Source organism: Salmo trutta, chromosome 12 (assembly GCF_901001165.1).
Source record: "Salmo trutta chromosome 12, fSalTru1.1, whole genome shotgun sequence".
NCBI lineage: Eukaryota > Metazoa > Chordata > Actinopteri > Salmoniformes > Salmonidae > Salmo > Salmo trutta.
Genome location: NC_042968.1, coordinates 40,542,209 through 40,569,049, shown reverse-complemented (window position 1 = coordinate 40,569,049; position 26,841 = coordinate 40,542,209). Strand labels below are relative to the sequence as shown.

General features: G+C 49.6%; 1 protein-coding gene across 1 annotated transcript; it reads left to right on the top strand.

Annotated features, from left to right (window-relative positions):
- Positions 1 to 1,729: 1,729 nt before the first annotated feature.
- On the top strand, positions 1,730 to 26,488 carry LOC115203541 (uncharacterized). Its single transcript, XM_029768321.1, has 10 exons — positions 1,730 to 1,772; positions 8,987 to 9,129; positions 9,226 to 9,309; positions 14,438 to 14,552; positions 18,730 to 19,645; positions 23,854 to 24,030; positions 24,248 to 24,292; positions 25,597 to 25,778; positions 26,092 to 26,196; positions 26,361 to 26,488. Exons 1-10 carry the CDS (start codon positions 1,731 to 1,733, stop codon positions 26,445 to 26,447), a joined length of 1,896 nt encoding a protein of 631 aa, XP_029624181.1. The 5' UTR covers position 1,730; the 3' UTR covers positions 26,448 to 26,488.
- Positions 26,489 to 26,841: the final 353 nt, after the last annotated feature.

Genomic DNA, 26,841 nt, shown 5'->3' with positions numbered 1-26,841 from the left:
AATATTGTGACTCTGTCTTTATTAAAGTGTTATTACAGTGTGAAAAGGCTTTTGTTCCATGTCCAGACTGACACAGTGATTACATCCTTCTGGTTCGCTATTGATTAAAGACAACAAACTTTGCTACAGTTTATGAAAGTCTGATGTCATGTGAACATGATTCTTTCCCACAGAGCTCTGTGGTGGCGTGGTGAAGTGACTCACACGGGATGAGTCCCAAATGGCACCCTATTGCCTAATTTATAGTGCATAATGTTCCATTAACAGTAGCCCACTATATAGGGAATAGGATGGCATTTGGGACACTGTCCGATGCTGTAACATGCTGGTAACTACAGTGTGTCATTCTTACCACAGAATTGATTGGTGATGACATCACGCTGCTTCAAGATGGCTGCCCTCAGATGAAGCAGCAGCAGTTGACCCCTCAGCCTCTGTACATTATGACCTTTGACCTGTTGGTGAGGTACCAGGACTCGGCTCTGGGACAGCTCTGTGTGGACAGCAACGTGGAGGGCAGCAGGCTACACCTCTCTGGCAACGGGGTGGTCTTCCAACACGTAGAGTTAAGTCCATTCAATTCATAACACTTTATTTATCCCACAAGAGGCAATAATGTAGGTAGAGGTAGTGTAGATAGGCTGTTCTAGCAGCAAAGGGGGGACCAACTCTATATTAATGGCCAGGATTTTGGAATGAGGTGATTGACGAGTAGGTGTCCACATACTTTTGGTCATGTAGTGTATCTGTCGGTTCTCATGAGATTTCAGATAGTTGTTTGCATCATATCCAGAGGTTTTCCTGGTCAGGTCACAAATTGCTCTGGTAAAACTCCTGGCCCTATTCTAGTTGTCTGGTAAAACTCCTGGCCCTATTCTAGTGGTCTGGTAAAACTCCTGGCCCTATTCTAGAGGTCTGGTAAAACTCCTGGCCCTTTTCTAGAGGTCTGGTAAAACTCCTGGCCCTATTCTAGAGGTCTGGTAAAACTCCTGGCCCTATTCTAGAGGTCTGGTAAAAGTCCTGGCCTTATTCTAGTGGTCTGGTAAAACTCCTGGCCCTATTCTAGTGGTCTGGTAAAACTCCTGGCCCGATTCCAGTGGTCTGGTAAAATCCTGGCCCAATTCCAGTGGTCTGGTAAAACTCCTGGCCCAATTCCAGTGGTCTGGTAAAACTCCTGGCCCAATTCCAGTGGTCCTGTAAAACGCCTGGCCCTATTCTAGTGGTCTGGTAAAACTCCTGGCCCAATTCCAGTGGTCCTGTAAAACTCCTGGCCCTATTCTAGTGATGATCATAATGTAATTCAGTGACTCACGTTACTGTAGCTACTGGAGAGACGGTGAACGGCAGCGTTGAGTCGTTATCTTACATGGAATAATAACGGTCCTTTCACACTGGGAAGCCTTTTCATTGGTTCAATTGCAACCTTGCACAGCTTACAACCAATGAAATGGCTTCCTTTCTGACGTAGTGTTTTTTTGTTGTTGCGGTGAAGCCGTGTGAACAGACCCTAAAACTGTCATTCCCATTGGGGATGTTGTAGGAACTGGTTAGGAACGTGTCCCGCTGACTGAGAGGCAGTGTGAACAGACCCTAAAACTGTCATTCCCATTGGGGATGTTGTAGGAACTGGTTAGGAACGTGTCGTGTCCCGCTGACTGAGAGGCAGTGTGAGCTGCCGGGGTTGTGTGACTACCTGGACAGACAGGATGAGGCCTACCACACCTTCAGAGATGCACTGTGGGAGTTCCTACACAGGACCAGGACCACAGGCAGTGAGAGAACACGCACACACACGCACACACACACACTCCCGTTTGGCCTAGTTGTAACTGGTGCTACTGTCTCTGTCTCTCTCTGTCTGTGTTTTACAGGGTGTTTTACAGCAGGGCCCTGGTCCGCCTCAGTGGCAACGTTCAGCATTTATAAAGTTGTTAAAGTTTATGTGGGAACACACTGGTACGCCACTTACTACAAAACCCTGTTAAAGGTACAGTGACACTCCTGTTTCCTCCTTCACTTTACAGTCTCTGTAATCAGCTCAAACTACTCAGACTCTAGACTAGAGTGGTTAGACTGGTTATATTTAACCTTTATTTAACTAGGCAAGTCAGTTAACAACAAATTCTTAATTACAATGACGGCCTACCGGGGAACAATGGGTTAACTGCCTTGTTCAGGGGCAGAACGACAGATTTATACCTTGTCAGCTCGGGGATTCAATCCAACAACCTTTCAGTTTACTAGTCCAACACTCTAACCACTAGGCTACCTGCTGGTTACTGGCCCAACGCTCTAACCACTAGGCTACCTGCTGGTTGCTGGTCCAACGCTCTAACCACTAGGCTACCTGCTGGTTACTGGCCCAACGCCAGCTACCTGCTGGTTACTGGCCCAACGCTCTAACCACTAGTCTACCTGCTGGTCTACTGGCCCAACGCTCTAACCACTAGGCTACCTGCTGGTTACTGGCCCAACGCTCTAACCACTAGGCTACCTGCTGGCTACTGTCCCAACGCTCTAACCACTAGGCTACCTGCTGGTTACTGTCCCAACGCTCTAACCACTAGACTACCTGGTGGTTACTGGCCCAACGCTCTAACCACTAGGCTACCTGCTGGTTACTGGCCCAACACTCTAACCACTAGGCTACCTGCTGGTTACTGGCCCAACGCTCTAACCACTAGGCTACCTGCTGGTTACTGGCCCAACGCTCTAACCACTAGGCTACCTGCTGGTTACTAGTCCAACGCTCTAACCACTAGGCTACCTGCTGGTTACTGGTCCAACGCTCTAACCACTAGGCTACCTGCTGGTTACTGGCCCAACGCTCTGACCACTAGGCTACCTGCTGGTTACTAGTCCAACGCTCTAACCACTAGGTTACCTGCTGGTTACTGGCCCAACGCTCTAACCACTAGGCTACCTGCTGGTTACTGGCCCAACGCTCTAACCACTAGGCTACCTGCTGGTTACTGGCCCAACGCTCTAACCACTAGGCTACCTGCTGGTTACTGGCCCAACGCTCTAACCACTAGGCTACCTGCTGGTTACTAGCCCAACGCTCTAACCACTAGGCTACCTGCTGGTTACTGGCCCAACGCTCTAACCACTAGGCTACCTGCTGGTTATTTGCCCAACGCTCTGACCACTAGGCTACCTGCTGGTTACTAGTCCAACGCTCTAACCACTAGGCTACCTGCTGGTTACTGGCCCAACGCTCTAACCACTAGGCTACCTGCTGGTTACTGGCCCAACGCTCTAACCACTAGGCTACCTGCTGGTTTACTGGCCCAACGCTCTAACCACTAGGCTACCTGCTGGTTACTGGCCCAACGCTCTAACCACTAGGCTACCTGCTGGTTACTTGCCCAACGCTCTAACCACTAGGCTACCTGCTGGTTACTGGCCCAACGCTCTAACCACTAGGCTACCTGCTGGTTACTGGCCCAACGCTTTAACCACTAGGCTACCTGCTGGTTACTGGCCCAACGCTCTAATCACTAGGTTACCTGCTGGTTACTGGCCCAACGCTCTAACCACTAGGCCACCTGCTGGTTACTGGCCCAACGCTCTAACCACTAGGCTACCTGCTGGTTACTAGCCCAACGCCAGCTACCTGCTGGTTACTGGCCCAACGCTCTAACCACTAGTCTACCTGCTGGTCTACTGGCCCAACGCTCTAACCACTAGGCTACCTGCTGGTTACTGGCCCAACGCTCTAACCACTAGGCTACCTGCTGGTTACTGGCCCAACGCTCTAACCACTAGGCTACCTGCTGGTTACTAGCCCAACGCTCTAACCACTAGGCTACCTGCTGGTTACTGGCCCAACGCTCTAACCACTAGGCTACCTGCTGGTTATTGGCCCAACGCTCTAACCACTAGGCTACCTGCTGGTTATTGGCCCAACGCTCTAACCACTAGGCTACCTGCCGTCCATGTGGTCCCCCACGAATGATGCAGCGTCCTCCTTGGTCCAATCAGTGTACTTTTTGGGGATATTACGCATCTCTATGCCAAGACACATCATTCAACACAAGTGTCATAAAAATCAGGCCAGTGGTGTCTGAGATATCGCGTGGGTTAGCTAGACTCATATCCCTGTGCATGTGTGCCAAATTTCACAACTGAGTCAAACAGATCAAGAGATACAAACATGTGCCCATTATATCCAGATTGTATCACAACCGGCCGTGGTTGGAAGTCCCGTAGGGCGGCGACACAATTGTCCCAGTGTCGTCCGGGTTTGGCCGGTGTAGGCCGTCATTGTAAATAAGAATTTGTTCTTTAACTGACTTGCCGAGTTAAATAAAAAAAATGGCGCCACCGTGTGGTTGATATGAATGTTCTTGTTGAGTCTCGACAGTGTTTGCAACATGTGGACCACATTTTGTTACAATACCAATATCCTTGACTGATTTATATGCATTTATGTGCCAGACCATGCCCACATCAATGTTTATTGGTCAACAGCGGCCATGTTGTTTTATGTACTAGTCTGGGAAATATTGCATTGAGAGACCCGTTGTTCATAGATGCCACATATCAAAATCGTGCAGATCGGTCATTTTTAAGGGGTTTTCACAAAATTCAAAATGGCGGTAAATCCATCATGGCGGAACGTATGGGTCCCTGAGGTAAATGTGTTCTTTGTGAGGAGAGAGACCTATCTACCGAATTTCATGACTTCAGGTCAAACGGGGTGAGTGGCGTGACCTTTCAAAGATTTCATTTTTAATCTCTTGTTATAGCGCCACCATCTGGCCAATCAGTGTCGTTTGGTAAGTGTCGTTCCTCTATGACAAGACCTATCATTCGTCGTCACGTAAAGACGGACGGAGACAGATCCACTGTCCCCTCCCCGATTTCATCATGGGGGGACAACAAACACATAAAGCTACATTTTCACATCACACCTGTTCTACAATAACGGCCAAGAGGGTGCAATAAGTAGGACAGTAGCAGTAGACATACAGTATAGGGGGAGGTGCAGTAAGTAGGACAGTAGTAGACATACAGTATAGGGGGAGGTGCAATAAGCAGGACAGTAACATCAGACATACAGTATAGGGGGAGGTGCAGTAAGTAGGACAGTAACATCAGACATACAGTATAGGGGGAGGTGCAGTAAGTAGGACAGTAACATCAGACATACATTATAGGGGGAGGTGCAGTAAGTAGGACAGTATAGGGGGAGGTGCAGTAAGTAGGACAGTAGCAGACATACAGTATAGGGGGAGGTGCAGTAAGTAGTACAGTATAGGGGGAGGTGCAGTAAGTAGAACAGTAGCAGACATACAGTATAGGGGGAGGTGCCGTAAGTAGAACAGTATAGGGGGAGGTGCAGTAAGTAGGACAGTAGCAGACATACAGTATAGGGGGAGGTGCAGTAAGTAAGGGAGTAACAGCATACATACAGTATAGGGGAGGTGCAGTAAGTAGGACGGTAGCAGACATACAGTATAGGGGGAGGTGCAGTAAGTAGGACAGTAGCAGACATACAGTATAAGGGGAGGTGCAGTAAGTAACACAGTAACTGCAGACATACAGTATAGGGGGAGGTGCAGTAAGTAACACAGTAACAGCAGACATACAGTATAGGGGGAGGTGCAGTAAGTAACACAGTAACAGCAGACAAACAGTATAGGGGGAGGTGCAGTAAGTAGGACAGTAGCAGCAGACATACAGTATAGGGGGAGGTGCAGTAAGTAGTAGAGTAGCAGCAGACATACAGTATAGGGGGAGGTGCAGCAAGTAGGACAGTATAGGGGGAGGTGCAGTAAGTAATACAGTAGCAGACATACAGTATAGGGGGAGGTGCAGTAAGTAACACAGTAACAGCAGACATAAAGTATAGGGGGAGGTTCAGTAAGTAGGACAGTAACAGCAGACATACAGTATAGGGGGAGGTGCAGTAAGTAGGACAGTAACAGCAGACATACAGTATAGGGGGAGGTGCAGTAAGTAGGACAGTAACAGCAGACATACAGTATAGGGGGAGGTGCAGTAAGTAACACAGTAACTGCAGACATACAGTATAGGGGGAGGGGAGGTGCAGTAAGTAGGACAGTAGCAGCAGACATACAGTATAGGGGGAGGTGCAGTAAGTAGGACAGTAACAGCAGACATACAGTATAGGAGGAGGTGCAGTAAGTAACACAGTAACTGCAGACATACAGTATAGGGGGAGGGGAGGTGCAGTAAGTAGGACAGTAACAGCAGACATACAGTATAGGGGGAGGTGCAGTAAGTAACACAGTAACAGCAGACATACAGTATAGGGGGAGGTGCAGTAAGTAACAAAGTAGCAGCAGACATACAGTAAAGGAGGAGGTGCAGTAAGTAGGACAGTAGCAGCCGACATACAGTATAGGGGGAGGTGCAGTAAGTAGAAGAGTAACAGCAGACATACAGTATAGGGGGAGGTGCAGTAAGTAACACAGTAACAGCAGACATAGAGTATAGGGGGAGGTGCAGTAAGTATGACAGTAACAGCAGACATACAGTATAGGGGGAGGTGCAGTAAGTAACACAGTAACATCAGACATACAGTATAGGGGGAGGTGCAGTAAGTAGGACAGTAACATCAGACATACATTATAGGGGGAGGTGCAGTAAGTAGGACAGTATAGGGGGAGGTGCAGTAAGTAGGACAGTAGCAGACATACAGTATAGGGGGAGGTGCAGTAAGTAGTACAGTATAGGGGGAGGTGCAGTAAGTAGGACAGTAGCAGACATACAGTATAGGGGGAGGTGCCGTAAGTAGAACAGTATAGGGGGAGGTGCAGTAAGTAGGACAGTAGCAGACATACAGTATAGGGGGAGGTGCAGTAAGTAAGGGAGTAACAGCATACATACAGTATAGGGGAGGTGCAGTAAGTAGGACGGTAGCAGACATACAGTATAGGGGGAGGTGCAGTAAGTAGGACAGTAGCAGACATACAGTATAAGGGGAGGTGCAGTAAGTAACACAGTAACTGCAGACATACAGTATAGGGGGAGGTGCAGTAAGTAACACAGTAACAGCAGACATACAGTATAGGGGGAGGTGCAGTAAGTAACACAGTAACAGCAGACAAACAGTATAGGGGGAGGTGCAGTAAGTAGGACAGTAGCAGCAGACATACAGTATAGGGGGAGGTGCAGTAAGTAGTAGAGTAGCAGCAGACATACAGTATAGGGGGAGGTGCAGCAAGTAGGACAGTATAGGGGGAGGTGCAGTAAGTAATACAGTAGCAGACATACAGTATAAGGGGAGGTGCAGTAAGTAACACAGTAACAGCAGACATAAAGTATAGGGGGAGGTTCAGTAAGTAGGACAGTAACAGCAGACATACAGTATAGGGGGAGGTGCAGTAAGTAGGACAGTAACAGCAGACATACAGTATAGGGGGAGGTGCAGTAAGTAGGACAGTAACAGCAGACATACAGTATAGGGGGAGGTGCAGTAAGTAACACAGTAACTGCAGACATACAGTATAGGGGGAGGGGAGGTGCAGTAAGTAGGACAGTAGCAGCAGACATACAGTATAGGGGGAGGTGCAGTAAGTAGGACAGTAACAGCAGACATACAGTATAGGAGGAGGTGCAGTAAGTAACACAGTAACTGCAGACATACAGTATAGGGGGAGGGGAGGTGCAGTAAGTAGGACAGTAACAGCAGACATACAGTATAGGGGGAGGTGCAGTAAGTAACACAGTAACAGCAGACATACAGTATAGGGGGAGGTGCAGTAAGTAACAAAGTAGCAGCAGACATACAGTAAAGGAGGAGGTGCAGTAAGTAGGACAGTAGCAGCCGACATACAGTATAGGGGGAGGTGCAGTAAGTAGAAGAGTAACAGCAGACATACAGTATAGGGGGAGGTGCAGTAAGTAACACAGTAACAGCAGACATAGAGTATAGGGGGAGGTGCAGTAAGTAACACAGTAACAGCAGACATACAGTATAGGGGGAGGTGCAGTAAGTAGGACAGTAACAGCAGACATACAGTATAGGGGGAGGTGCAGTAAGTAACACAGTAACAGCAGACATACAGTATAGGGGGAGGTGCAGTAAGTAACAAAGTAGCAGCAGACATACAGTATAGGTGGAGGTGCAGTAAGTAGGAGAGTAACAGCAGACATACAGTATAGGGGGAGGTGCAGTAAGTAACACAGTAACAGCAGACATACAGTATAGGGGGAGGTGCAGTAAGTAGGACAGTAACAGCAGACATACAGTATAGGGGGAGGTGCAGTAAGTAACACAGTAACAGCAGACATACAGTATAGGGGGAGGTGCAGTAAGTAACAAAGTAGCTGCAGACATACAGTATAGGAGGAGGTGCAGTAAGTAGGACAGTAGCAGCAGACATACAGTATAGGGGGAGGTGCAGTAAGTAGGAGAGTAACAGCAGACATACAGTATAGGGGGAGGTGCAGTAAGTAACACAGTAACAGCAGACATACAGTATAGGGGGAGGTGCAGTAACTAACACAGTAACAGCAGACATACAGTATAGGGGGAGGTGCAGTAAGTAGGACAGTAGCAGCAGACATACAGTATAGGGGGAGGTGCAGTAAGTAGGACAGTAGCAGCAGACATACAGTATAGGGGGAGAGAAATGCACTAAAATATCAGGGCACTGTTAGTGATGGGATGGGTCCCCAATGGCACCCTATTCCCTTTATATGGTGCACTACTAAGAGCCCTAACCTAGTGCACTATGTCCTCTCTCCCCTGTCTCCTCTCCCATTCCCTGTCTCTTCTCCCCTGTCTCCTCTCCTCTGACCTCTGTCCCGTCTCCTCTCCCGTCTCCTATTCCTGTCCTCTCTCCCATCTCTCCCCTGACCCGTTTCCTCTCCCCTGTCCCTTCTCTCCCATTTCCTCTCCCCTGACCCCTCTCCCGTTTCCTCTCCCGTGTTCCCTCTCTTGTCTACTCTCCGTTGTCCCCTGTCCCGTCCCATCTCATCCCTGTCCCGTCCCATCTCTCCCCTGTCCCAGCACCCAGAGCTCCTGTCCAACCCCAGGAAGAGCAGCTGGATCGTATTCGGTCAGAGTCTCCAGATCAAGGCCGACGGAGCGATGTTCAGACACATCCTCAACTTCCTGAGATGTGGACGCCTGTTGCTGCCCTCTGTGTTCAAGTACAGTAGGGGGCTGGGAAACTGGACACAGCAGTGAGCCAAAATGGCCGCTCTTTATCGGTCAATACTAACCATTTTTGTGTCCATGCCGTGCAGGGAATGGCGGCTACTGTGCCATGAGGTAGAGCAGTTTCAGATCCCGGCTCTGACTGGAGCCCTGGAGGACTGCTCTGACTACAGGTGAGAGAGAAGGGCCCCTCTATATACTGTCAGCAGTCTGGTCAACCTGTCAGTCACTACAGGTGAGAGAGAAGGGCCCCACTATATACTGTCAGCAGTCTGGTCAACCTGTCAGTCACTACAGGTGAGAGAGAAGGGCCCCACTATATACTGTCATCAGTCTGGTCAACCTGTCAGTCACTACAGGTGAGAGAGAAGGGCCCCGCTATATACTGTCAGCAGTCTGGTCAACCTGTCAGTCACTACAGGTGAGAGAGAAGGGCCCCGCTATATACTGTCAGCAGTCTGGTCAACCTGTCAGTCACTACAAGTGAGAGAGAAGGGCCCCTCTATATACTGTCAGCAGTCTGGTCAACCTGTCAGTCACTACAGGTGAGAGAGAAGGGCCCCGCTATATACTGTCATCAGTCTGGTCAACCTGTCAGTCACTACAGGTGAGAGAGAAGGGCCCCGCTATATACTGTCATCAGTCTGGTCAACCTGTCAGTCACTACAGGTGAGAGAGAAGGGCCCCGCTATATACTGTCATCAGTCTGGTCAACCTGTCAGTCACTACAGGTGAGAGAGAAGGGCCCCGCTATATACTGTCATCAGTCTGGTCAACCTGTCAGTCACTACAGGTGAGAGAGAAGTGCACCGCTATATACTGTCATCAGTCTGGTCAACCTGTCAGTCACTACAGGTGAGAGAGAAGGGCCCCGCTATATACTGTCAGCAGTCTGGTCAACCTGTCAGTCACTACAGGTGAGAGAGAAGGGCCCCGCTATATACTGTCATCAGTCTGGTCAACCTGTCAGTCACTACAGGTGAGAGAGAAGGGCCCCGCTATATACTGTCATCAGTCTAGTCAACCTGTCAGTCACTACAGGTGAGAGAGAAGGGCCCCGCTATATACTGTCATCAGTCTGGTCAACCTGTCAGTCACTACAGGTGAGAGAGAAGGGCCCCGCTATATACTGTCATCAGTCTGGTCAACCTGTCAGTCACTACAGGTGAGAGAGAAGGGCCCCGCTATATACTGTCATCAGTCTGGTCAACCTGTCAGTCACTACAGGTGAGAGAGAAGGGCCCCGCTATATACTGTCAGCAGTCAGGTCAACCTGTCAGTCACTACAGGTGAGAGAGAAGGGCCCCGCTATATACTGTCATCAGTCTGGTCAACCTGTCAGTCACTACAGGTGAGAGAGAAGGGCCCCGCTATATACTGTCATCAGTCTGGTCAACCTGTCAGTCACTACAGGTGAGAGAGAAGGGCCCCGCTATATACTGTCATCAGTCTGGTCAACCTGTCAGTCACTACAGGTGAGAGAGAAGGGCCCCGCTATATACTGTCAGCAGTCTGGTCAACCTGTCAGTCACTACAGGTGAGAGAGAAGGGCCCCGCTATATACTGTCATCAGTCTGGTCAACCTGTCAGTCACTACAGGTGAGAGAGAAGGGCCCCGCTATATACTGTCAGCAGTCAGGTCAACCTGTCAGTCACTACAGGTGAGAGAGAAGGGCCCCGCTATATACTGTCATCAGTCTGGTCAACCTGTCAGTCACTACAGGTGAGAGAGAAGGGCCCCGCTATATACTGTCATCAGTCTGGTCAACCTGTCAGTCACTACAGGTGAGAGAGAAGGGCCCCGCTATATACTGTCATCAGTCTGGTCAACCTGTCAGTCACTACAGGTGAGAGAGAAGGGCCCCGCTATATACTGTCATCAGTCTGGTCAACCTGTCAGTCACTACAGGTGAGAGAGAAGGGCCCCGCTATATACTGTCAGCAGTCTGGTCAACCTGTCAGTCACTACAGGTGAGAGAGAAGGGCCCCGCTATATACTGTCAGCAGTCTGGTCAACCTGTCAGTCACTACAGGTGAGAGAGAAGGGCCCCGCTATATACTGTCATCAGTCTGGTCAACCTGTCAGTCACTACAGGTGAGAGAGAAGGGCCCCGCTATATACTGTCATCAGTCTAGTCAACCTGTCAGTCACTACAGGTGAGAGAGAAGGGCCCCGCTATATACTGTCATCAGTCTGGTCAACCTGTCAGTCACTACAGGTGAGAGAGAAGGGCCCCGCTATATACTGTCATCAGTCTGGTCAACCTGTCAGTCACTACAGGTGAGAGAGAAGGGCCCCGCTATATACTGTCATCAGTCTGGTCAACCTGTCAGTCACTACAGGTGAGAGAGAAGGGCCCCGCTATATACTGTCAGCAGTCAGGTCAACCTGTCAGTCACTACAGGTGAGAGAGAAGGGCCCCACTATATACTGTCATCAGTCTGGTCAACCTGTCAGTCACTACAGGTGAGAGAGAAGGGCCCCGCTATATACTGTCATCAGTCTGGTCAACCTGTCAGTCACTACAGGTGAGAGAGAAGGGCCCCGCTATATACTGTCATCAGTCTGGTCAACCTGTCAGTCACTACAGGTGAGAGAGAAGGGCCCCGCTATATACTGTCAGCAGTCTGGTCAACCTGTCAGTCACTACAGGTGAGAGAGAAGGGCCCCGCTATATACTGTCATCAGTCTGGTCAACCTGTCAGTCACTACAGGTGAGAGAGAAGGGCCCCGCTATATACTGTCAGCAGTCAGGTCAACCTGTCAGTCACTACAGGTGAGAGAGAAGGGCCCCGCTATATACTGTCATCAGTCTGGTCAACCTGTCAGTCACTACAGGTGAGAGAGAAGGGCCCCGCTATATACTGTCATCAGTCTGGTCAACCTGTCAGTCACTACAGGTGAGAGAGAAGGGCCCCGCTATATACTGTCATCAGTCTGGTCAACCTGTCAGTCACTACAGGTGAGAGAGAAGGGCCCCGCTATATACTGTCATCAGTCTGGTCAACCTGTCAGTCACTACAGGTGAGAGAGAAGGGCCCCGCTATATACTGTCATCAGTCTGGTCAACCTGTCAGTCACTACAGGTGAGAGAGAAGGGCCCCGCTATATACTGTCATCAGTCTGGTCAACCTGTCAGTCACTACAGGTGAGAGAGAAGGGCCCCGCTATATACTGTCAGCAGTCAGGTCAACCTGTCAGTCACTACAGGTGAGAGAGAAGGGCCCCGCTATATACTGTCATCAGTCTGGTCAACCTGTCAGTCACTACAGGTGAGAGAGAAGGGCCCCGCTATATACTGTCATCAGTCTGGTCAACCTGTCAGTCACTACAGGTGAGAGAGAAGGGCCCCGCTATATACTGTCATCAGTCTGGTCAACCTGTCAGTCACTACAGGTGAGAGAGAAGGGCCCCGCTATATACTGTCAGCAGTCTGGTCAACCTGTCAGTCACTACAGGTGAGAGAGAAGGGCCCCGCTATATACTGTCATCAGTCTGGTCAACCTGTCAGTCACTACAGGTGAGAGAGAAGGGCCCCGCTATATACTGTCAGCAGTCAGGTCAACCTGTCAGTCACTACAGGTGAGAGAGAAGGGCCCCGCTATATACTGTCATCAGTCTGGTCAACCTGTCAGTCACTACAGGTGAGAGAGAAGGGCCCCGCTATATACTGTCATCAGTCTGGTCAACCTGTCAGTCACTACAGGTGAGAGAGAAGGGCCCCGCTATATACTGTCATCAGTCTGGTCAACCTGTCAGTCACTACAGGTGAGAGAGAAGGGCCCCGCTATATACTGTCATCAGTCTGGTCAACCTGTCAGTCACTACAGGTGAGAGAGAAGGGCCCCGCTATATACTGTCATCAGTCTGGTCAACCTGTCAGTCACTACAGGTGAGAGAGAAGGGCCCCGCTATATACTGTCATCAGTCTGGTCAACCTGTCAGTCACTACAGGTGAGAGAGAAGGGCCCCGCTATATACTGTCATCAGTCTGGTCAACCTGTCAGTCACTACAGGTGAGAGAGAAGGGCCCCGCTATATACTGTCCTCAGTCTGGTCAACCTGTCAGTCACTACAGGTGAGAGAGAAGGGCCCCGCTATATACTGTCATCAGTCTGGTCAACCTGTCAGTCACTACAGGTGAGAGAGAAGGGCCCCGCTATATACTGTCAGCAGTCTGGTCAACCTGTCAGTCACTACAGGTGAGAGAGAAGGGCCCCGCTATATACTGTCATCAGTCTGGTCAACCTGTCAGTCACTACAGGTGAGAGAGAAGGGCCCCACTATATACTGTCATCAGTCTGGTCAACCTGTCAGTCAAATCAGTCATTTTCAATTCAATAAACAATGATCATGAAATGTAATTTTGACTGACTGATTTGACCATGACAACGGTTGGATTTTGACTGACTGATTTGACGATGACAACGGTTGGGTTTTGACTGATTGATTTGACGATGACAACGGTTGGGTTTTGACTGACTGATTTGACGATGACAGCGGTTGGGTTTGGACTGACTGATTTGACGATGACAACGGTTGGGTTTTGATTGACTGATTTGACGATGACAACGGTTGGGTTTTGACTGACTGATTTTACGATGACAACGGTTGGATTTTGACTGACTGATTTGACGATGACAGCGGTTGGGTTTTGACTGACTGATTTGACGATGACAACGTTTGGGTTTTGACTGATTTGACGATGACAGCGGTTGGGTTTTGACTGCCTGATTTGACGATGACAACGGTTGGGTTTTGACTGACTGATTTGACGATGACAACGGTTGGGTTTTGATTGACTGATTTGACGATGACAATGGTTGGGTTTTGACAGACTGATTTGACGATGACAACGGTTGGGTTTTGACTGACTGATTTGACGATGACAACGGTTGGGTTTTGACTGACTGATTTGACGATGACAACGGTTGGGTTTTGACTGACTGATTTGACGATGACAGCGGTTGGGTTTTGACTGACTGATTTGACGATGACAGCGGTTGGGTTTTGACTGACTGATTTGACGATGACAACGGTTGGGTTTTGACTGACTGATTTGACGATGACAACGGTTGGGTTTTGACTGACTGATTTGACGATGACAGCGGTTGGGTTTTGACTGACTGATTTGGCGATGACAACGGTTGGGTTTTGACTGACTGATTTGACGATGACAACGGTTGGGTTTTGACTGACTGATTTGACGATGACAGCGGTTGGGGACTGGTGAATGGCTTAGTGTTGTGATTGGTCAGTTATTAGAAGAGTCTTGGCCTGTGTGATGTGTCTGTACTCAGGGCCTGGTGTCAGAGCAACAAGCCTGCTGCCGGTAACCAGTCTTCCTCGTCAGCCGAGTCCCTACTCATTTACAACCAGGATCAAGATGGCTCCACGGGGATCGGTTACAACCCCGTACGTTCCTGCTTGCCTTTTTGTCTCGGCTTTGTCAAACACACACACAACCCTGTCTGGGGACTGGTGAATCCTTCCTGTACCAACCCAGAGGGGTTAGGTGTTCCATATGGATTGAATAATGGCTGGTACAACTTACATGGCATGTTGTCAAACCAGCAGTGTCTCAGAGGAGGAGGGCTGATCTAGGATCAGATCCAGCTTGTCCATGTGATCTGAGGAAGGATCTAGAGGAAGGACCGTATTAGATGGCCCAGGATGCTTAGTGGTAGAGGAAGGACCAGATGGCCCAGGGTGCTTAGTGGTAGAGGAAGGACCAGATGGCCCAGGGTGCTTAGTGGTAGAGGAAGGATCATATTAGATGGCCCAGGGTGCTTAGTGGTAGAGGAAGGATCGTATTAGATGGCCCAGGATGCTTAGTGGTAGAGGAAGGATCGTATTAGATGGACCAGGATGCTTAGTGGTAGAGGAAGGATCGTATTAGATGGCCCAGGATGCTTAGTGGTGGGAAAGGACCAGATTAGATGGCCCAGGATGCTTAGTGGTAGAGGAAGGATCGTATTAGATGGCCCAGGATGCTTAGTGGTAGAGGAAGGATCGTATTAGATGGCCCAGGGTGCTTAGTGGTAGAGGAAGGATCCTATTAGATGGCCCAGGGTGCTTAGTGGTAGAGGAAGGATCGTATTAGATGGCCCAGGATGCTTAGTGGTAGAGGAAGGATCGTATTAGATGGCCCAGGATGCTTAGTGGTAGAGGAAGGATCGTATTAGATGGCCCAGAATGCTTAGTGGTAGAGGAAGGATCGTATTAGATGGCCCAGGATGCTTAGTGGTAGAGCAAGGATCGTATTAGATGGCCCAGGATGCTTAGTGGTAGAGGAAGGATCGTATTAGATGGCCCAGAATGCTTAGTGGTAGAGGAAGGATCGTATTAGATGGCCCAGGATGCTTAGTGGTAGAGGAAGGATCAGATGGACCAGGATGCTTAGTGGTAGAGGAAGGATCGTATTAGATGGCCCAGGGTGCTTAGTGGTAGAGGAAGGATTGTATTAGATGGCCCAGGATGCTTAGTGGTAGAGGAAGGATCGTATTAGATGGCCCAGGATGCTTAGTGGTAGAGGAAGGACCGTATTAGATGGCCCAGGATGCTTAGTGGTAGAGGAAGGACCAGATGGCCCAGGGTGCTTAGTGGTAGAGGAAGGACCAGATGGCCCAGGGTGCTTAGTGGTAGAGGAAGGATCATATTAGATGGCCCAGGGTGCTTAGTGGTAGAGGAAGGATCATATTAGATGGCCCAGGATGCTTAGTGGTAGAGGAAGGATCGTATTAGATGGACCAGGATGCTTAGTGGTAGAGGAAGGATCGTATTAGATGGCCCAGGATGCTTAGTGGTGGGAAAGGACCAGATTAGATGGCCCAGGATGCTTAGTGGTAGAGGAAGGATCGTATTAGATGGCCCAGGATGCTTAGTGGTAGAGGAAGGATCGTATTAGATGGCCCAGGGTGCTTAGTGGTAGAGGAAGGATCCTATTAGATGGCCCAGGGTGCTTAGTGGTAGAGGAAGGATGGTATTAGATGGCCCAGGATGCTTAGTGGTAGAGGAAGGATCGTATTAGATGGCCCAGGATGCTTAGTGGTAGAGGAAGGATCGTATTAGATGGCCCAGAATGCTTAGTGGTAGAGGAAGGATCGTATTAGATGGCCCAGGATGCTTAGTGGTAGAGCAAGGATCGTATTAGATGGCCCAGGATGCTTAGTGGTAGAGGAAGGATCGTATTAGATGGCCCAGAATGCTTAGTGGTAGAGGAAGGATCGTATTAGATGGCCCAGGATGCTTAGTGGTAGAGGAAGGATCAGATGGACCAGGATGCTTAGTGGTAGAGGAAGGATCGTATTAGATGGCCCAGGGTGCTTAGTGGTAGAGGAAGGATCGTATTAGATGGCCCAGGATGCTTAGTGGTAGAGGAAGGATCGTATTAGATGGCCCAGGATGCTTAGTGGTAGAGGAAGGACCAGATGGCCCAGGGTGCTTAGTGGTAGAGGAAGGATCATATTAGATGGCCCAGGGTGCTTAGTGGTAGAGGAAGGATCGTATTAGATGGCCCAGGATGCTTAGTGGTAGAGGAAGGATCGTATTAGATGGACCAGGATGCTTAGTGGTAGAGGAAGGATCGTATTAGATGGCCCAGGATGCTTAGTGGTGGGAAAGGACCAGATTAGATGGCCCAGGATGCTTAGTGGTAGAGGAAGGATCGTATTAGATGGCCCAGGATGCTTAGTGGTAGAGGAAGGATCGTATTAGATGGCCCAGGGTGCTTAGTGGTAGAGGAAGGATCCTATTAGATGGCCCAGGGTGCTTAGTGGTAGAGGAAGGATCGTATTAGATGGCCCAGGATGCTTAGTGGTAGAGGAAGGATCGTATTAGATGGCCCAGGATGCTTAGTGGTAGAGGAAGGATCGTATTAGATGGCCCAGAATGCTTAGTGGTAGAGGAAGGATCGTATTAGATGGCCCAGGATGCTTAGTGGTAGAGCAAGGATCGTATTAGATGGCCCAGGATGCTTAGTGGTAGAGGAAGGATCGTATTAGATGGCCCAGAATGCTTAGTGGTAGAGGAAGGATCGTATTAGATGGCCCAGGATGCTTAGTGGTAGAGGAAGGATCAGATGGACCAGGATGCTTAGTGGTAGAGGAAGGATCGTATTAGATGGCCCAGGGTGCTTAGTGGTAGAGGAAGGATCGTATTAGATGGCCCAGGATGCTTAGTGGTAGAGGAAGGATCGTATTAGATGGCCCAGGATGCTTAGTGGTAGAGGAAGGACCGTATTAGATGGCCCAGGATGCTTAGTGGTAGAGGAAGGACCAGATGGCCCAGGGTGCTTAGTGGTAGAGGAAGGACCAGATGGCCCAGGGTGCTTAGTGGTAGAGGAAGGATCGTATTAGATGGCCCAGGATGCTTAGTGGTAGAGGAAGGATCATATTAGATGGCCCAGGATGCTTAGTGGTAGAGCAAGGATCGTATTAGATGGCCCAGGATGCTTAGTGGTAGAGGAAGGATCGTATTAGATGGCCCAGAATGCTTAGTGGTAGAGGAAGGATCGTATTAGATGGCCCAGGATGCTTAGTGGTAGAGGAAGGATCAGATGGACCAGGATGCTTAGTGGTAGAGGAAGGATCGTATTAGATGGCCCAGGGTGCTTAGTGGTAGAGGAAGGATCGTATTAGATGGCCCAGGATGCTTAGTGGTAGAGGAAGGATCATATTAGATGGCCCAGGATGCTTAGTGGTAGAGGAAGGACCGTATTAGATGGCCCAGGATGCTTAGTGGTAGAGGAAGGACCAGATGGCCCAGGGTGCTTAGTGGTAGAGGAAGGACCAGATGGCCCAGGGTGCTTAGTGGTAGAGGAAGGATCGTATTAGATGGCCCAGGATGCTTAGTGGTAGAGGAAGGATCATATTAGATGGCCCAGGATGCTTAGTGGTAGAGGAAGGACCGTATTAGATGGCCCAGGATGCTTAGTGGTAGAGGAAGGACCAGATGGCCCAGGGTGCTTAGTGGTAGAGGAAGGACCAGATGGCCCAGGGTGCTTAGTGGTAGAGGAAGGATCATATTAAATGGCCCAGGATGCTTAGTGGTAGAGGAAGGATCGTATTAGATGGCCCAGGATGCTTAGTGGTAGAGGAAGGACCGTATTAGATGGCCCAGGATGCTTAGTGGTAGAGGAAGGACCAGATGGCCCAGGGTGCTTAGTGGTAGAGGAAGGACCAGATGGCCCAGGGTGCTTAGTGGTAGAGGAAGGATCATATTAAATGGCCCAGGATGCTTAGTGGTAGAGGAAGGATCGTATTAGATGGCCCAGGATGCTTAGTGGTAGAGGAAGGATCGTATTAGATGGACCAGGATGCTTAGTGGTGGGGAAGGACCAGATTAGATGGCCCAGGATGCTTAGTGGTAGAGGAAGGATCGTATTAGATGGCCCAGGATGCTTAGTGGTAGAGGAAGGATCGTATTAGATGGCCCAGGGTGCTTAGTGGTAGAGGAAGGATCGTATTAGATGGCCCAGGATGCTAAGTGGTAGAGGAAGGATCCTATTAGATGGCCAAGGATGCTTAGTGGTAGAGGAAGGACCAGATGGACCAGGATGCTTAGTGATACACTACTCTACTCCACTCCACAGGAGAGCATGGATGTAAGTCCATCACAAACACAAGATGGAGCCAGTCCTGAAGGCTCCTTCATCTCAGTGGGTGAGGACATCTGTTCCTTGGTGGAACCAGAGAATGACCTGAGACTGAGAAACTCTCTGCTTCAGAGACTAGAGAACAGACAGGTCAATAGAGAGGACAGAATAGAGTCAAGCCAGCTCCCACCAGCTCCTCTACAGTCAACAGTACAGTCAACAGTAGAGTCTGGTGGTCAGACCAGTCACCTCTCAGTCCCCTCTGACAGACTGGCTCAGAACAATACCACGTCATATACCACCAGCAAGCTCTCATTATCCCCTTTGGTACAAAACAGAACATTGGATAGCAGAAAGCTATCCTCTTCTCTCTGCAGTGTTACACACCAGCCTGACCATGCTAGTCAATTCTCCCCAACAGGGCTGTGTAGTCCGGGACAGAAACCAGTAGGTTCCAGACACTTCTCATCTCCTGGTCGATATCAGGGTGGTTTGGTAAAGAGGGCAACACCAGACGGTCTAGGTGAGATCTCAGCCTCTCTCCAGAGGATGATCCAGAGGAAGAGAGAGGAGGAGGGCAGTCTTTCTGGACCGCTGCAGAGACTGGTTCAGTTGGCAGAGACTGTGTTTCAGTGTGGGCCTAACACACAGCCCTGGGGGACGCCATCTGGGCTATCAGCCAGGGAAGGGACCCACTGCCCCTCCACAGGTGCCAGGGGCTCCACGCCTGACCCCATCCCACCTGACCCACTCCCCAATCCAGCCTCAGCCAGGCTGTCTGCCCTCACAGCCCTCCTGGCCAGACAGGGACTCCCTGGGGGCGCACAGGGGACAAGGTACCCCACACAGAGGGCCGATGTGGAGGGAGACAGTCAGGGACGGAGCACAGTCAAGTCTAACAGCACTCGGAGAGGTGAGAGAGACAGTCAGGGACAGAGCACAGTCAAGTCTAACTGTAATCAGAGAGGTGAGACAGTCAGGGACAGAGCACAGTCAAGTCTAACTGTACTCAGAGAGGTGAGAGAGACAGTCAGGGACAGAGCACAGTCAAGTCTAACAGCAGCACTACTCAGAGAGGTGAGAGAGACAGTCAGGGACAGAGCACAGTCAAGTCTAACAGCAGCACTACTCAGAGAGGTGAGAGAGACAGTCAAGTCTAACAGTACTCAGAGAGGTGAGGGATGCATGCTTAAAAATATGTACAAACGAAGTACGCATTCTAGAAGTTCCCTCCGTGCTTCGTTTCGCATACTTTGATTTAGACCCGTGCTCTAATTTGAGTGCTCTGAGCATGGTTACACAGAGTTTCTAAACCCAGAGGCACAACATCACGAGACTTCTGGGAACACTTGAGAAGCAAACCAAACAGACCAGACCGGGGTTTGGGGATTATAGAAGACCAAACAGACCAGACCGGGGTTTGGGGATTATAGAAGACCAAACAGACCAGACCGGGGTTTGGGGTTTAGAGACCAAACAGACCAGACCGGGGTTTGGGGTTTAGAGACCAAACAGACCAGACCAGGGTTTGGGGTTTAGAGACCAAACAGACCAGACCGGGGTTTGGGGTTTAGAAACCAAACAGACCAGACCGGGGTTTGGGATTTAGAGACCAAACAGACCAGACCGGGGTTTGGGATTTAGAGACCAAACAGACCAAACCGGGGTTTGGGGTTTAGAGACCAAACAGACCAAACCGGGGTTTGGGGTTTAGAGACCAAACAGACCAGACCGGGGTTTGGGGTTTAGAGACCAAACAGACCAGACCGGGGTTTGGGTTTAGAGACCAAACAGACCAGACCGGGGTTTGGGGTTTAGAGAAGACCAGGCAGACCAGACCGGGGTTTGGGGTTTAGAGACCAAACAGACCAGACCGGGGTTTGGGGTTTAGAGACCAAACAGACCAGACCGGGGTTTGTGGTTTAGAGACCAAACAGACCAGACCAGGGTTTGGGGTTTAGAGACCAAACAGACCAGACCGGGGTTTGGGGTTTATAGAAGACCAAACAGACCAGACCGGGGTTTGGGGATTAGAGACCAAACAGACCAGACCGTGGTTTGGGGTTTAGAGACCAAACAGACCAGACCAGGGTTTGGGGATTAGAGACCAGACAGACCAGACCGGGGTTTGGGGTTTAGAGACCAAATAGACCAGACCGGGGTTTGGGGTTTAGAGACCAAACAGACCAGACCGGGGTTTGGGTTTAGAGACCAAACAGACCAGACCGGGGTTTGGGGTTTAGAGAAGACCAGGCAGACCAGACCGGGGTTTGGGGTTTAGAGACCAAACAGACCAGACCGGGGTTTGGGGATTATAGAACAAACAGACCAGACCGGGGTTTGTGGTTTAGAGACCAAACAGACCAGACCAGGGTTTGGGGTTTAGAGACCAAACAGACCAGACCGGGGTTTGGGGTTTATAGAAGACCAAACAGACCAGACCGGGGTTTGGGGATTATAGAACAAACAGACCAGACCGGGGTTTGTGGTTTAGAGACCAAACAGACCAGACCAGGGTTTGGGGTTTAGAGACCAAACAGACCAGACCGGGGTTTGGGGTTTAGAGACCAAACAGACCAGACCGGGGTTTGGGGTTTAGAGACCAAACAGACCAGACCGGGGTTTGGGGTTTAGAGACCAAACAGACCAGACCGGGGTTTGGGATTTAGAGACCAAACAGACCAGACCGGGGTTTGGGGTTTAGAGACCAAACAGACCCGACCGGGGTTTGGGGTTTAGAGACCAAACAGACCAGACCGGGGTTTGGGATTTAGAGACCAAACAGACCAGACCGGGTTTGGGATTTAGAGACCAAACAGACCAAACCGGGGTTTGGGGTTTAGAGACCAAACAGACCAAACCGGGGTTTGGGGTTTAGAGACCAAACAGACCAGACCGGGGTTTGGGGTTTAGAGACCAAACAGACCAGACCGGGGTTTGGGGTTTAGAGAAGACCAGGCAGACCAGACCGGGGTTTGGGGTTTAGAGACCAAACAGACCAGACCGGGGTTTGGGGTTTAGAGAAGACCAGGCAGACCAGACCGGGGTTTGGGGTTTAGAGACCAAACAGACCAGACCAGGGTTTGGGGTTTAGAGACCAAACAGACCAGACCGGGGTTTGGGGTTTATAGAAGACCAAACAGACCAGACCAGGGTTTGGGGATTAGAGACCAAACAGACCAGACCGGGGTTTGGGGTTTAGAGACCAAACAGACCAGACCAGGGTTTGGGGTTTAGAGACCAAACAGACCAGACCGGGGTTTGGGGTTTAGAGACCAAACAGACCAGACCAGGGTTTGGGGTTTAGAGAAGACCAAACAGACCAGACCAGGGTTTGGGGTTTAGAGACCAAACAGACCAGACCAGGGTTTGGGGTTTAGAGACCAAACAGACCAGACCGGGGTTTGGGGTTTAGAGACCAAACAGACCAGACCAGGGTTTGGGGTTTAGAGAAGACCAAACAGACCAGACCAGGGTTTGGGGATTATTGACCAAACAGACCAGACCAGGGTTTGGGGTTTAGAGAAGACCAAACAGACCAGACCGGGGTTTGGGGATTATTGACCAAACAGACCAGACCAGGGTTTGGGGTTTAGAGAAGAAGACAATGTCAATGATGAAGCATTTTTCCTTAGTTGTTCATTTTCTCCAGATGTAACGGTACAACCCAGAGTGGAGACGTTGTCTTCAGTAGTTCAACATGTTAATACTCCAACCTTGTGAAAGTGATAAACTGACACCTTTTCATTTTCTTAAAAAAAAATTACTTCATATCAAAGGCGTGTTTTTTATTTGACATCCGGGCACGTCTCCGTTAGACGCCAGACGTCCATTAGACCCCATGACGTGTTTCTGGTCATGAGCTCAGCTAGCCGTCGTCACCATGACAATCCTACAGGTGGGATGGGGGATTTCTATTGGAGAAGCAGTTTCTGTCTATCTTCATACTGTACTGTCTGTCTTCATACTGTACTGTCTGTCTTCATACTGTACTGTCTGTCTGTCTTCATACTGTACTGTCTGTCTGTCTTCATACTGTACTGTCTATCTTCATACTGTACTGTCTGTCTTCATACTGTACTGTCTGTCTATCTTCATACTGTACTGTCTGTCTATCTTCATACTGTACTGTCTATCTTCATACTGTACTGTCTGTCTTTATACTGTACTGTCTATCTTCATACTGTACTGTCTATCTTTATACTGTACTGTCTATCTTCATACTGTACTGTCTATCTTCATACTGTACTGTCTGTCTTCATACTGTCTGTCTATCTTCATACTGTACTGTCTGTCTTCATACTGTACTGTCTGTCTTCATACTGTCTGTCTGTCTTCATACTGTACTGTACTGTCTGTCTGTCTTCATACTGTACTGTCTGTCTTTATACTGTACTGTCTGTCTTCATACTGTACTGTCTTCATACTGTACTGTCTATCTTCATACTGTACTGTCTGTCTTTATACTGTACTGTCTGTCTTCATACTGTACTGTCTGTCTTCATACTGTACTGTCCGTCTTCATACTGTACTGTCTGTCTTCATACTGTACTGTCCGTCTTCATACTGTACTGTCTGTCTTCATACTGTACTGTATATCTTTATACTGTACTGTCTGTGACGTTAGTCTGCATTTAGAGGATCACCCTGCTGAGACCTTAAAGACGTTCCCCAGTGGTTATTCCTGTTGAAAAGTATAAACACACTAAAGGGTAAAAACATGTTGTTTTAGTGACTTCTGAGCTCACCATACACTGGGTCTCTTGGGTCTGTGTCTCAGGTGTAGATGGTATGCCTTGGAGCAGGGGAGAGGATGTCTCTCTCCCTCTGTCTCTCTCTGTCTCTCTCTGTCTCTCTCTCTCTCTCTCCCTCTCTCTCTCTGAGTAGATGGCATGCCCTGGAGCAGGGGAGAGGATGTCTCTCTCTCTCTCTCTCTCTCTCTCTCCCTCTGTCTCTCTCCCTCCCTCTGTCTCTCTCCCTCTGTCTCTCTCTGTCTCTCTCCCTCTGTCTCTCTCCCTCTCTGAGTAGATGGCATGCCTTGGAGCAGGCCTGGCCTGTGTTCAGTACGTCTCATACCAGGGGAGAGGATGTCTCTGTCTCTCTGTCTCTCTCTCTGAGTAGATGGCGTCCATTGGAGCAGGCCTGCCCTGGGGGGCTGCTTGTTCCCTGTGCGGGGTTGTGTCCTGCCTGTGCGGGGCTGTGTCCTCAGGGTTGACCACCCTCCGGTCCTGGGCAGAGGGGAGCCTGGAGGATACTTCACCCAGAGCCTCATCTACACAGCCAGCCATCAACACACAGGTCAGCTCTTCTGCTTCTTCTTGTCTTTGTCAATGTATTGGAATGTATTTTGCATACCTTTTAGTGTAAATAGTGAACATACATTTTTCAATGGTGAATAAAAAAAGCTTATATATTATAAAAGCAATATATTTGAATATATTTAGCATACACTCTGTATAGTCAGTGGCCACGTATTTTCCAAAGGTGAATAAAAAAACATGCTTTTTCCCCTCAGGTTACGGAGTCGACAAAGAGCAGAATGTGAGAGTAGATGTCAAGAGTAAGTCCTTCACCTGTTACTGTGAGATGGTTTGATATCTATGTTGCTGTGCTCAGTAAACGCTGTGAGACCACTGCATGCAGTACTCCTCCCTATACACAAGGGGGAGATGGAGACCACTGCATGCAGTACTCCTCCCTATCCACAAGGGGGAGATGGAGACCACTGCATGCAGTACGCCTCCCTATCCACAAGGGGGAGATGGAGACCACTTTCTGAAATCAGTCTTACGTTTAGTAGCTATAGAAGTCTATGGTAACAGGCTCATTATAGAAGTCTATGGTAACAGGCTCATTATAGAAGTCTGTGGGGCGTAGTGTGTGGGGTAGCGTGTGGCGTGTGAGGTAGCGTGTGGCGTAGTGTGTGGGGTAGCGTGTGAGGTAGCATGTGGGGTAGCGTGTGAGGTAGCGTGTGAGGTAGCGTGTGGCGTAGTGTGTGGGGTAGCGTGTGGCGTGTGAGGTAGTGTGTGGCGTAGTGTGTGGGGTAGCGTGTGGCGTGTGAGGTAGCGTGTGGCATAGTGTGTGGGGTAGCGTGTGGCGTGTGAGGTAGCGTGTGAGGTAGCGTGTGGGGTAGCGTGTGAGGTAGCGTGTGAGGTAGCGTGTGAGGTAGCGTGTGGCGTAGTGTGTGGGGTAGCGTGTGAGGTAGCGTGTGGCGTAGTGTGTGGGGTAGCGTGTGGCGTGTGAGGTAGCGTGTGAGGTAGCGTGTGGCGTAGTGTGTGGGGTAGCGTGTGAGGTAGCGTGTGGCGTAGTGTGTGGGGTAGCGTGTGGCGTGTGAGGTAGCGTGTGAGGTAGCGTGTGGCGTAGTGTGTGGGGTAGCGTGTGAGGTGGCGTAGTGTGTGGGGTAGCGTGTGGCGTGTGAGGTAGCGTGTGGCGTAGTGTGTGGGGTAGCGTGTGGCGTAGTGTGTGGGGTAGCATGTGGCGTGTGAGGTAGCGTGTGAGGTAGAGTGGTATGGAGCGTGTTTACTAGTCTTGGCACCAGAACTAAATGTTGCGTGTTGAGTTTGTCACCAGACTGTTTCCTGGCCACAGCAGGACAGAACAACTATCATGAAGCTTTATTCATCTAGTTCATTAGAACAGACTGGCTTTAATGTCTGCTGTTGGTTTCCTGTTTAATGAGAGAGAGACAGGCTGCGTCCCAAATGGAAGCCTACTCCCTATATAGTGCACTGCTGGTTAAAACCATTGCAGTATAAAAAGGAAGAGGGAGCCATTTGGGACGTATCAAACAATAGTTTAGACTGTAGAGATTCTGTTGTATATATTTCCTGCTGAGTCGTGGTAAACAAGGTGATTTGCATCCAGACAGTCTGTCTCCAGGTCACCTTCCAGATGTGGCTTTTGCCTGTTTCAACGTGTCCTGGGAGGAGATGGTGTTTGGGAGGCAGTGCCATGTCTTTCTGACCGGACTCATCCTGGACTCCTTAAGACTAGAGGACTCCAAGGACTGCACTCTAAAGATAGCCAATCTGGTCTACTTCCTCTGGGTAACAAGACTAGACTATACGTTTGGTGGCAGTTTCCTGAACACAGATTAAGACTGGGACTAAAATGCAAACTCAATGTTAAATCTCCATTTGAGCATGCTGTTAAATCCAGGATTAGGTTTAACCTGTGTCCGGGAAACTTCCCCTTGATTGTTGATTTATAAGGACTTTTTTTTATATATTGCTAATATTATAGAGTTGATGTTCTGTAAACTGAGTGGTCACCTGAGGCGTCCATATTGGTTTGGTAAAGATGGGTGAAGCTCTCATCCCTTCCCTGACCCCTCTCTCCGTACCTCTCGTCCTCCCCCAGACAGGACAGGCGAAGGCTGAGGACTTTGTCTCTGAGCTGCTCAGAATCATTTGTCCTGAGAGACGAGACAAGAGCAGAGAGAAGCAGCTCCTGCGGTGGTTGGAGGTGAGCGCCTTAGGATTTCCTCTCAGTGTTTCCCCTAGAATATTGTCCAGACAGGATCCCACAAAAACCCCAACAATCAGGGCCTCTCGAACCAAAATCTTCAGTTGAAATGAATCTAGTGTGATTTATCTGTGACAGATCCATCATTCCTTTCCTTGTTCCAGTTCTCCCTTCCTCTGGCCCGGCGCTACACCGACTGTCTGGAGCAGCTGGATAGAGGACACTGTCATCCAGTCAGTCTGTTTCCTTAAGACAAGACTACAGACCCGGTGTTCCCCACACCTCAACACAGACTACAGACCCAGTGTTCCCCACACCTCAACACAGTAAGACAGACCCAATGTTCCCCACACCTCAACACAGACTACAGACCCAGTGTTCCCCACATCTCAACACAGACTACAGACCCAGTGTTCCCCACACCTCAACACAGACTACAGACCCAGTGTTCCCCACATCTCAACACAGACTACAGACCCAGTGTTCCCCACACCTCAACACAGACTACAGACCCAGTGTTCCCCACACCTCAACACAGACTACAGACCCAGTGTTCCCCACATCTCAACACAGACTACAGACCCAGTGTTCCCCACACCTCAACACAGTAAGACAGACCCAATGTTCCCCACACCTCAACACAGA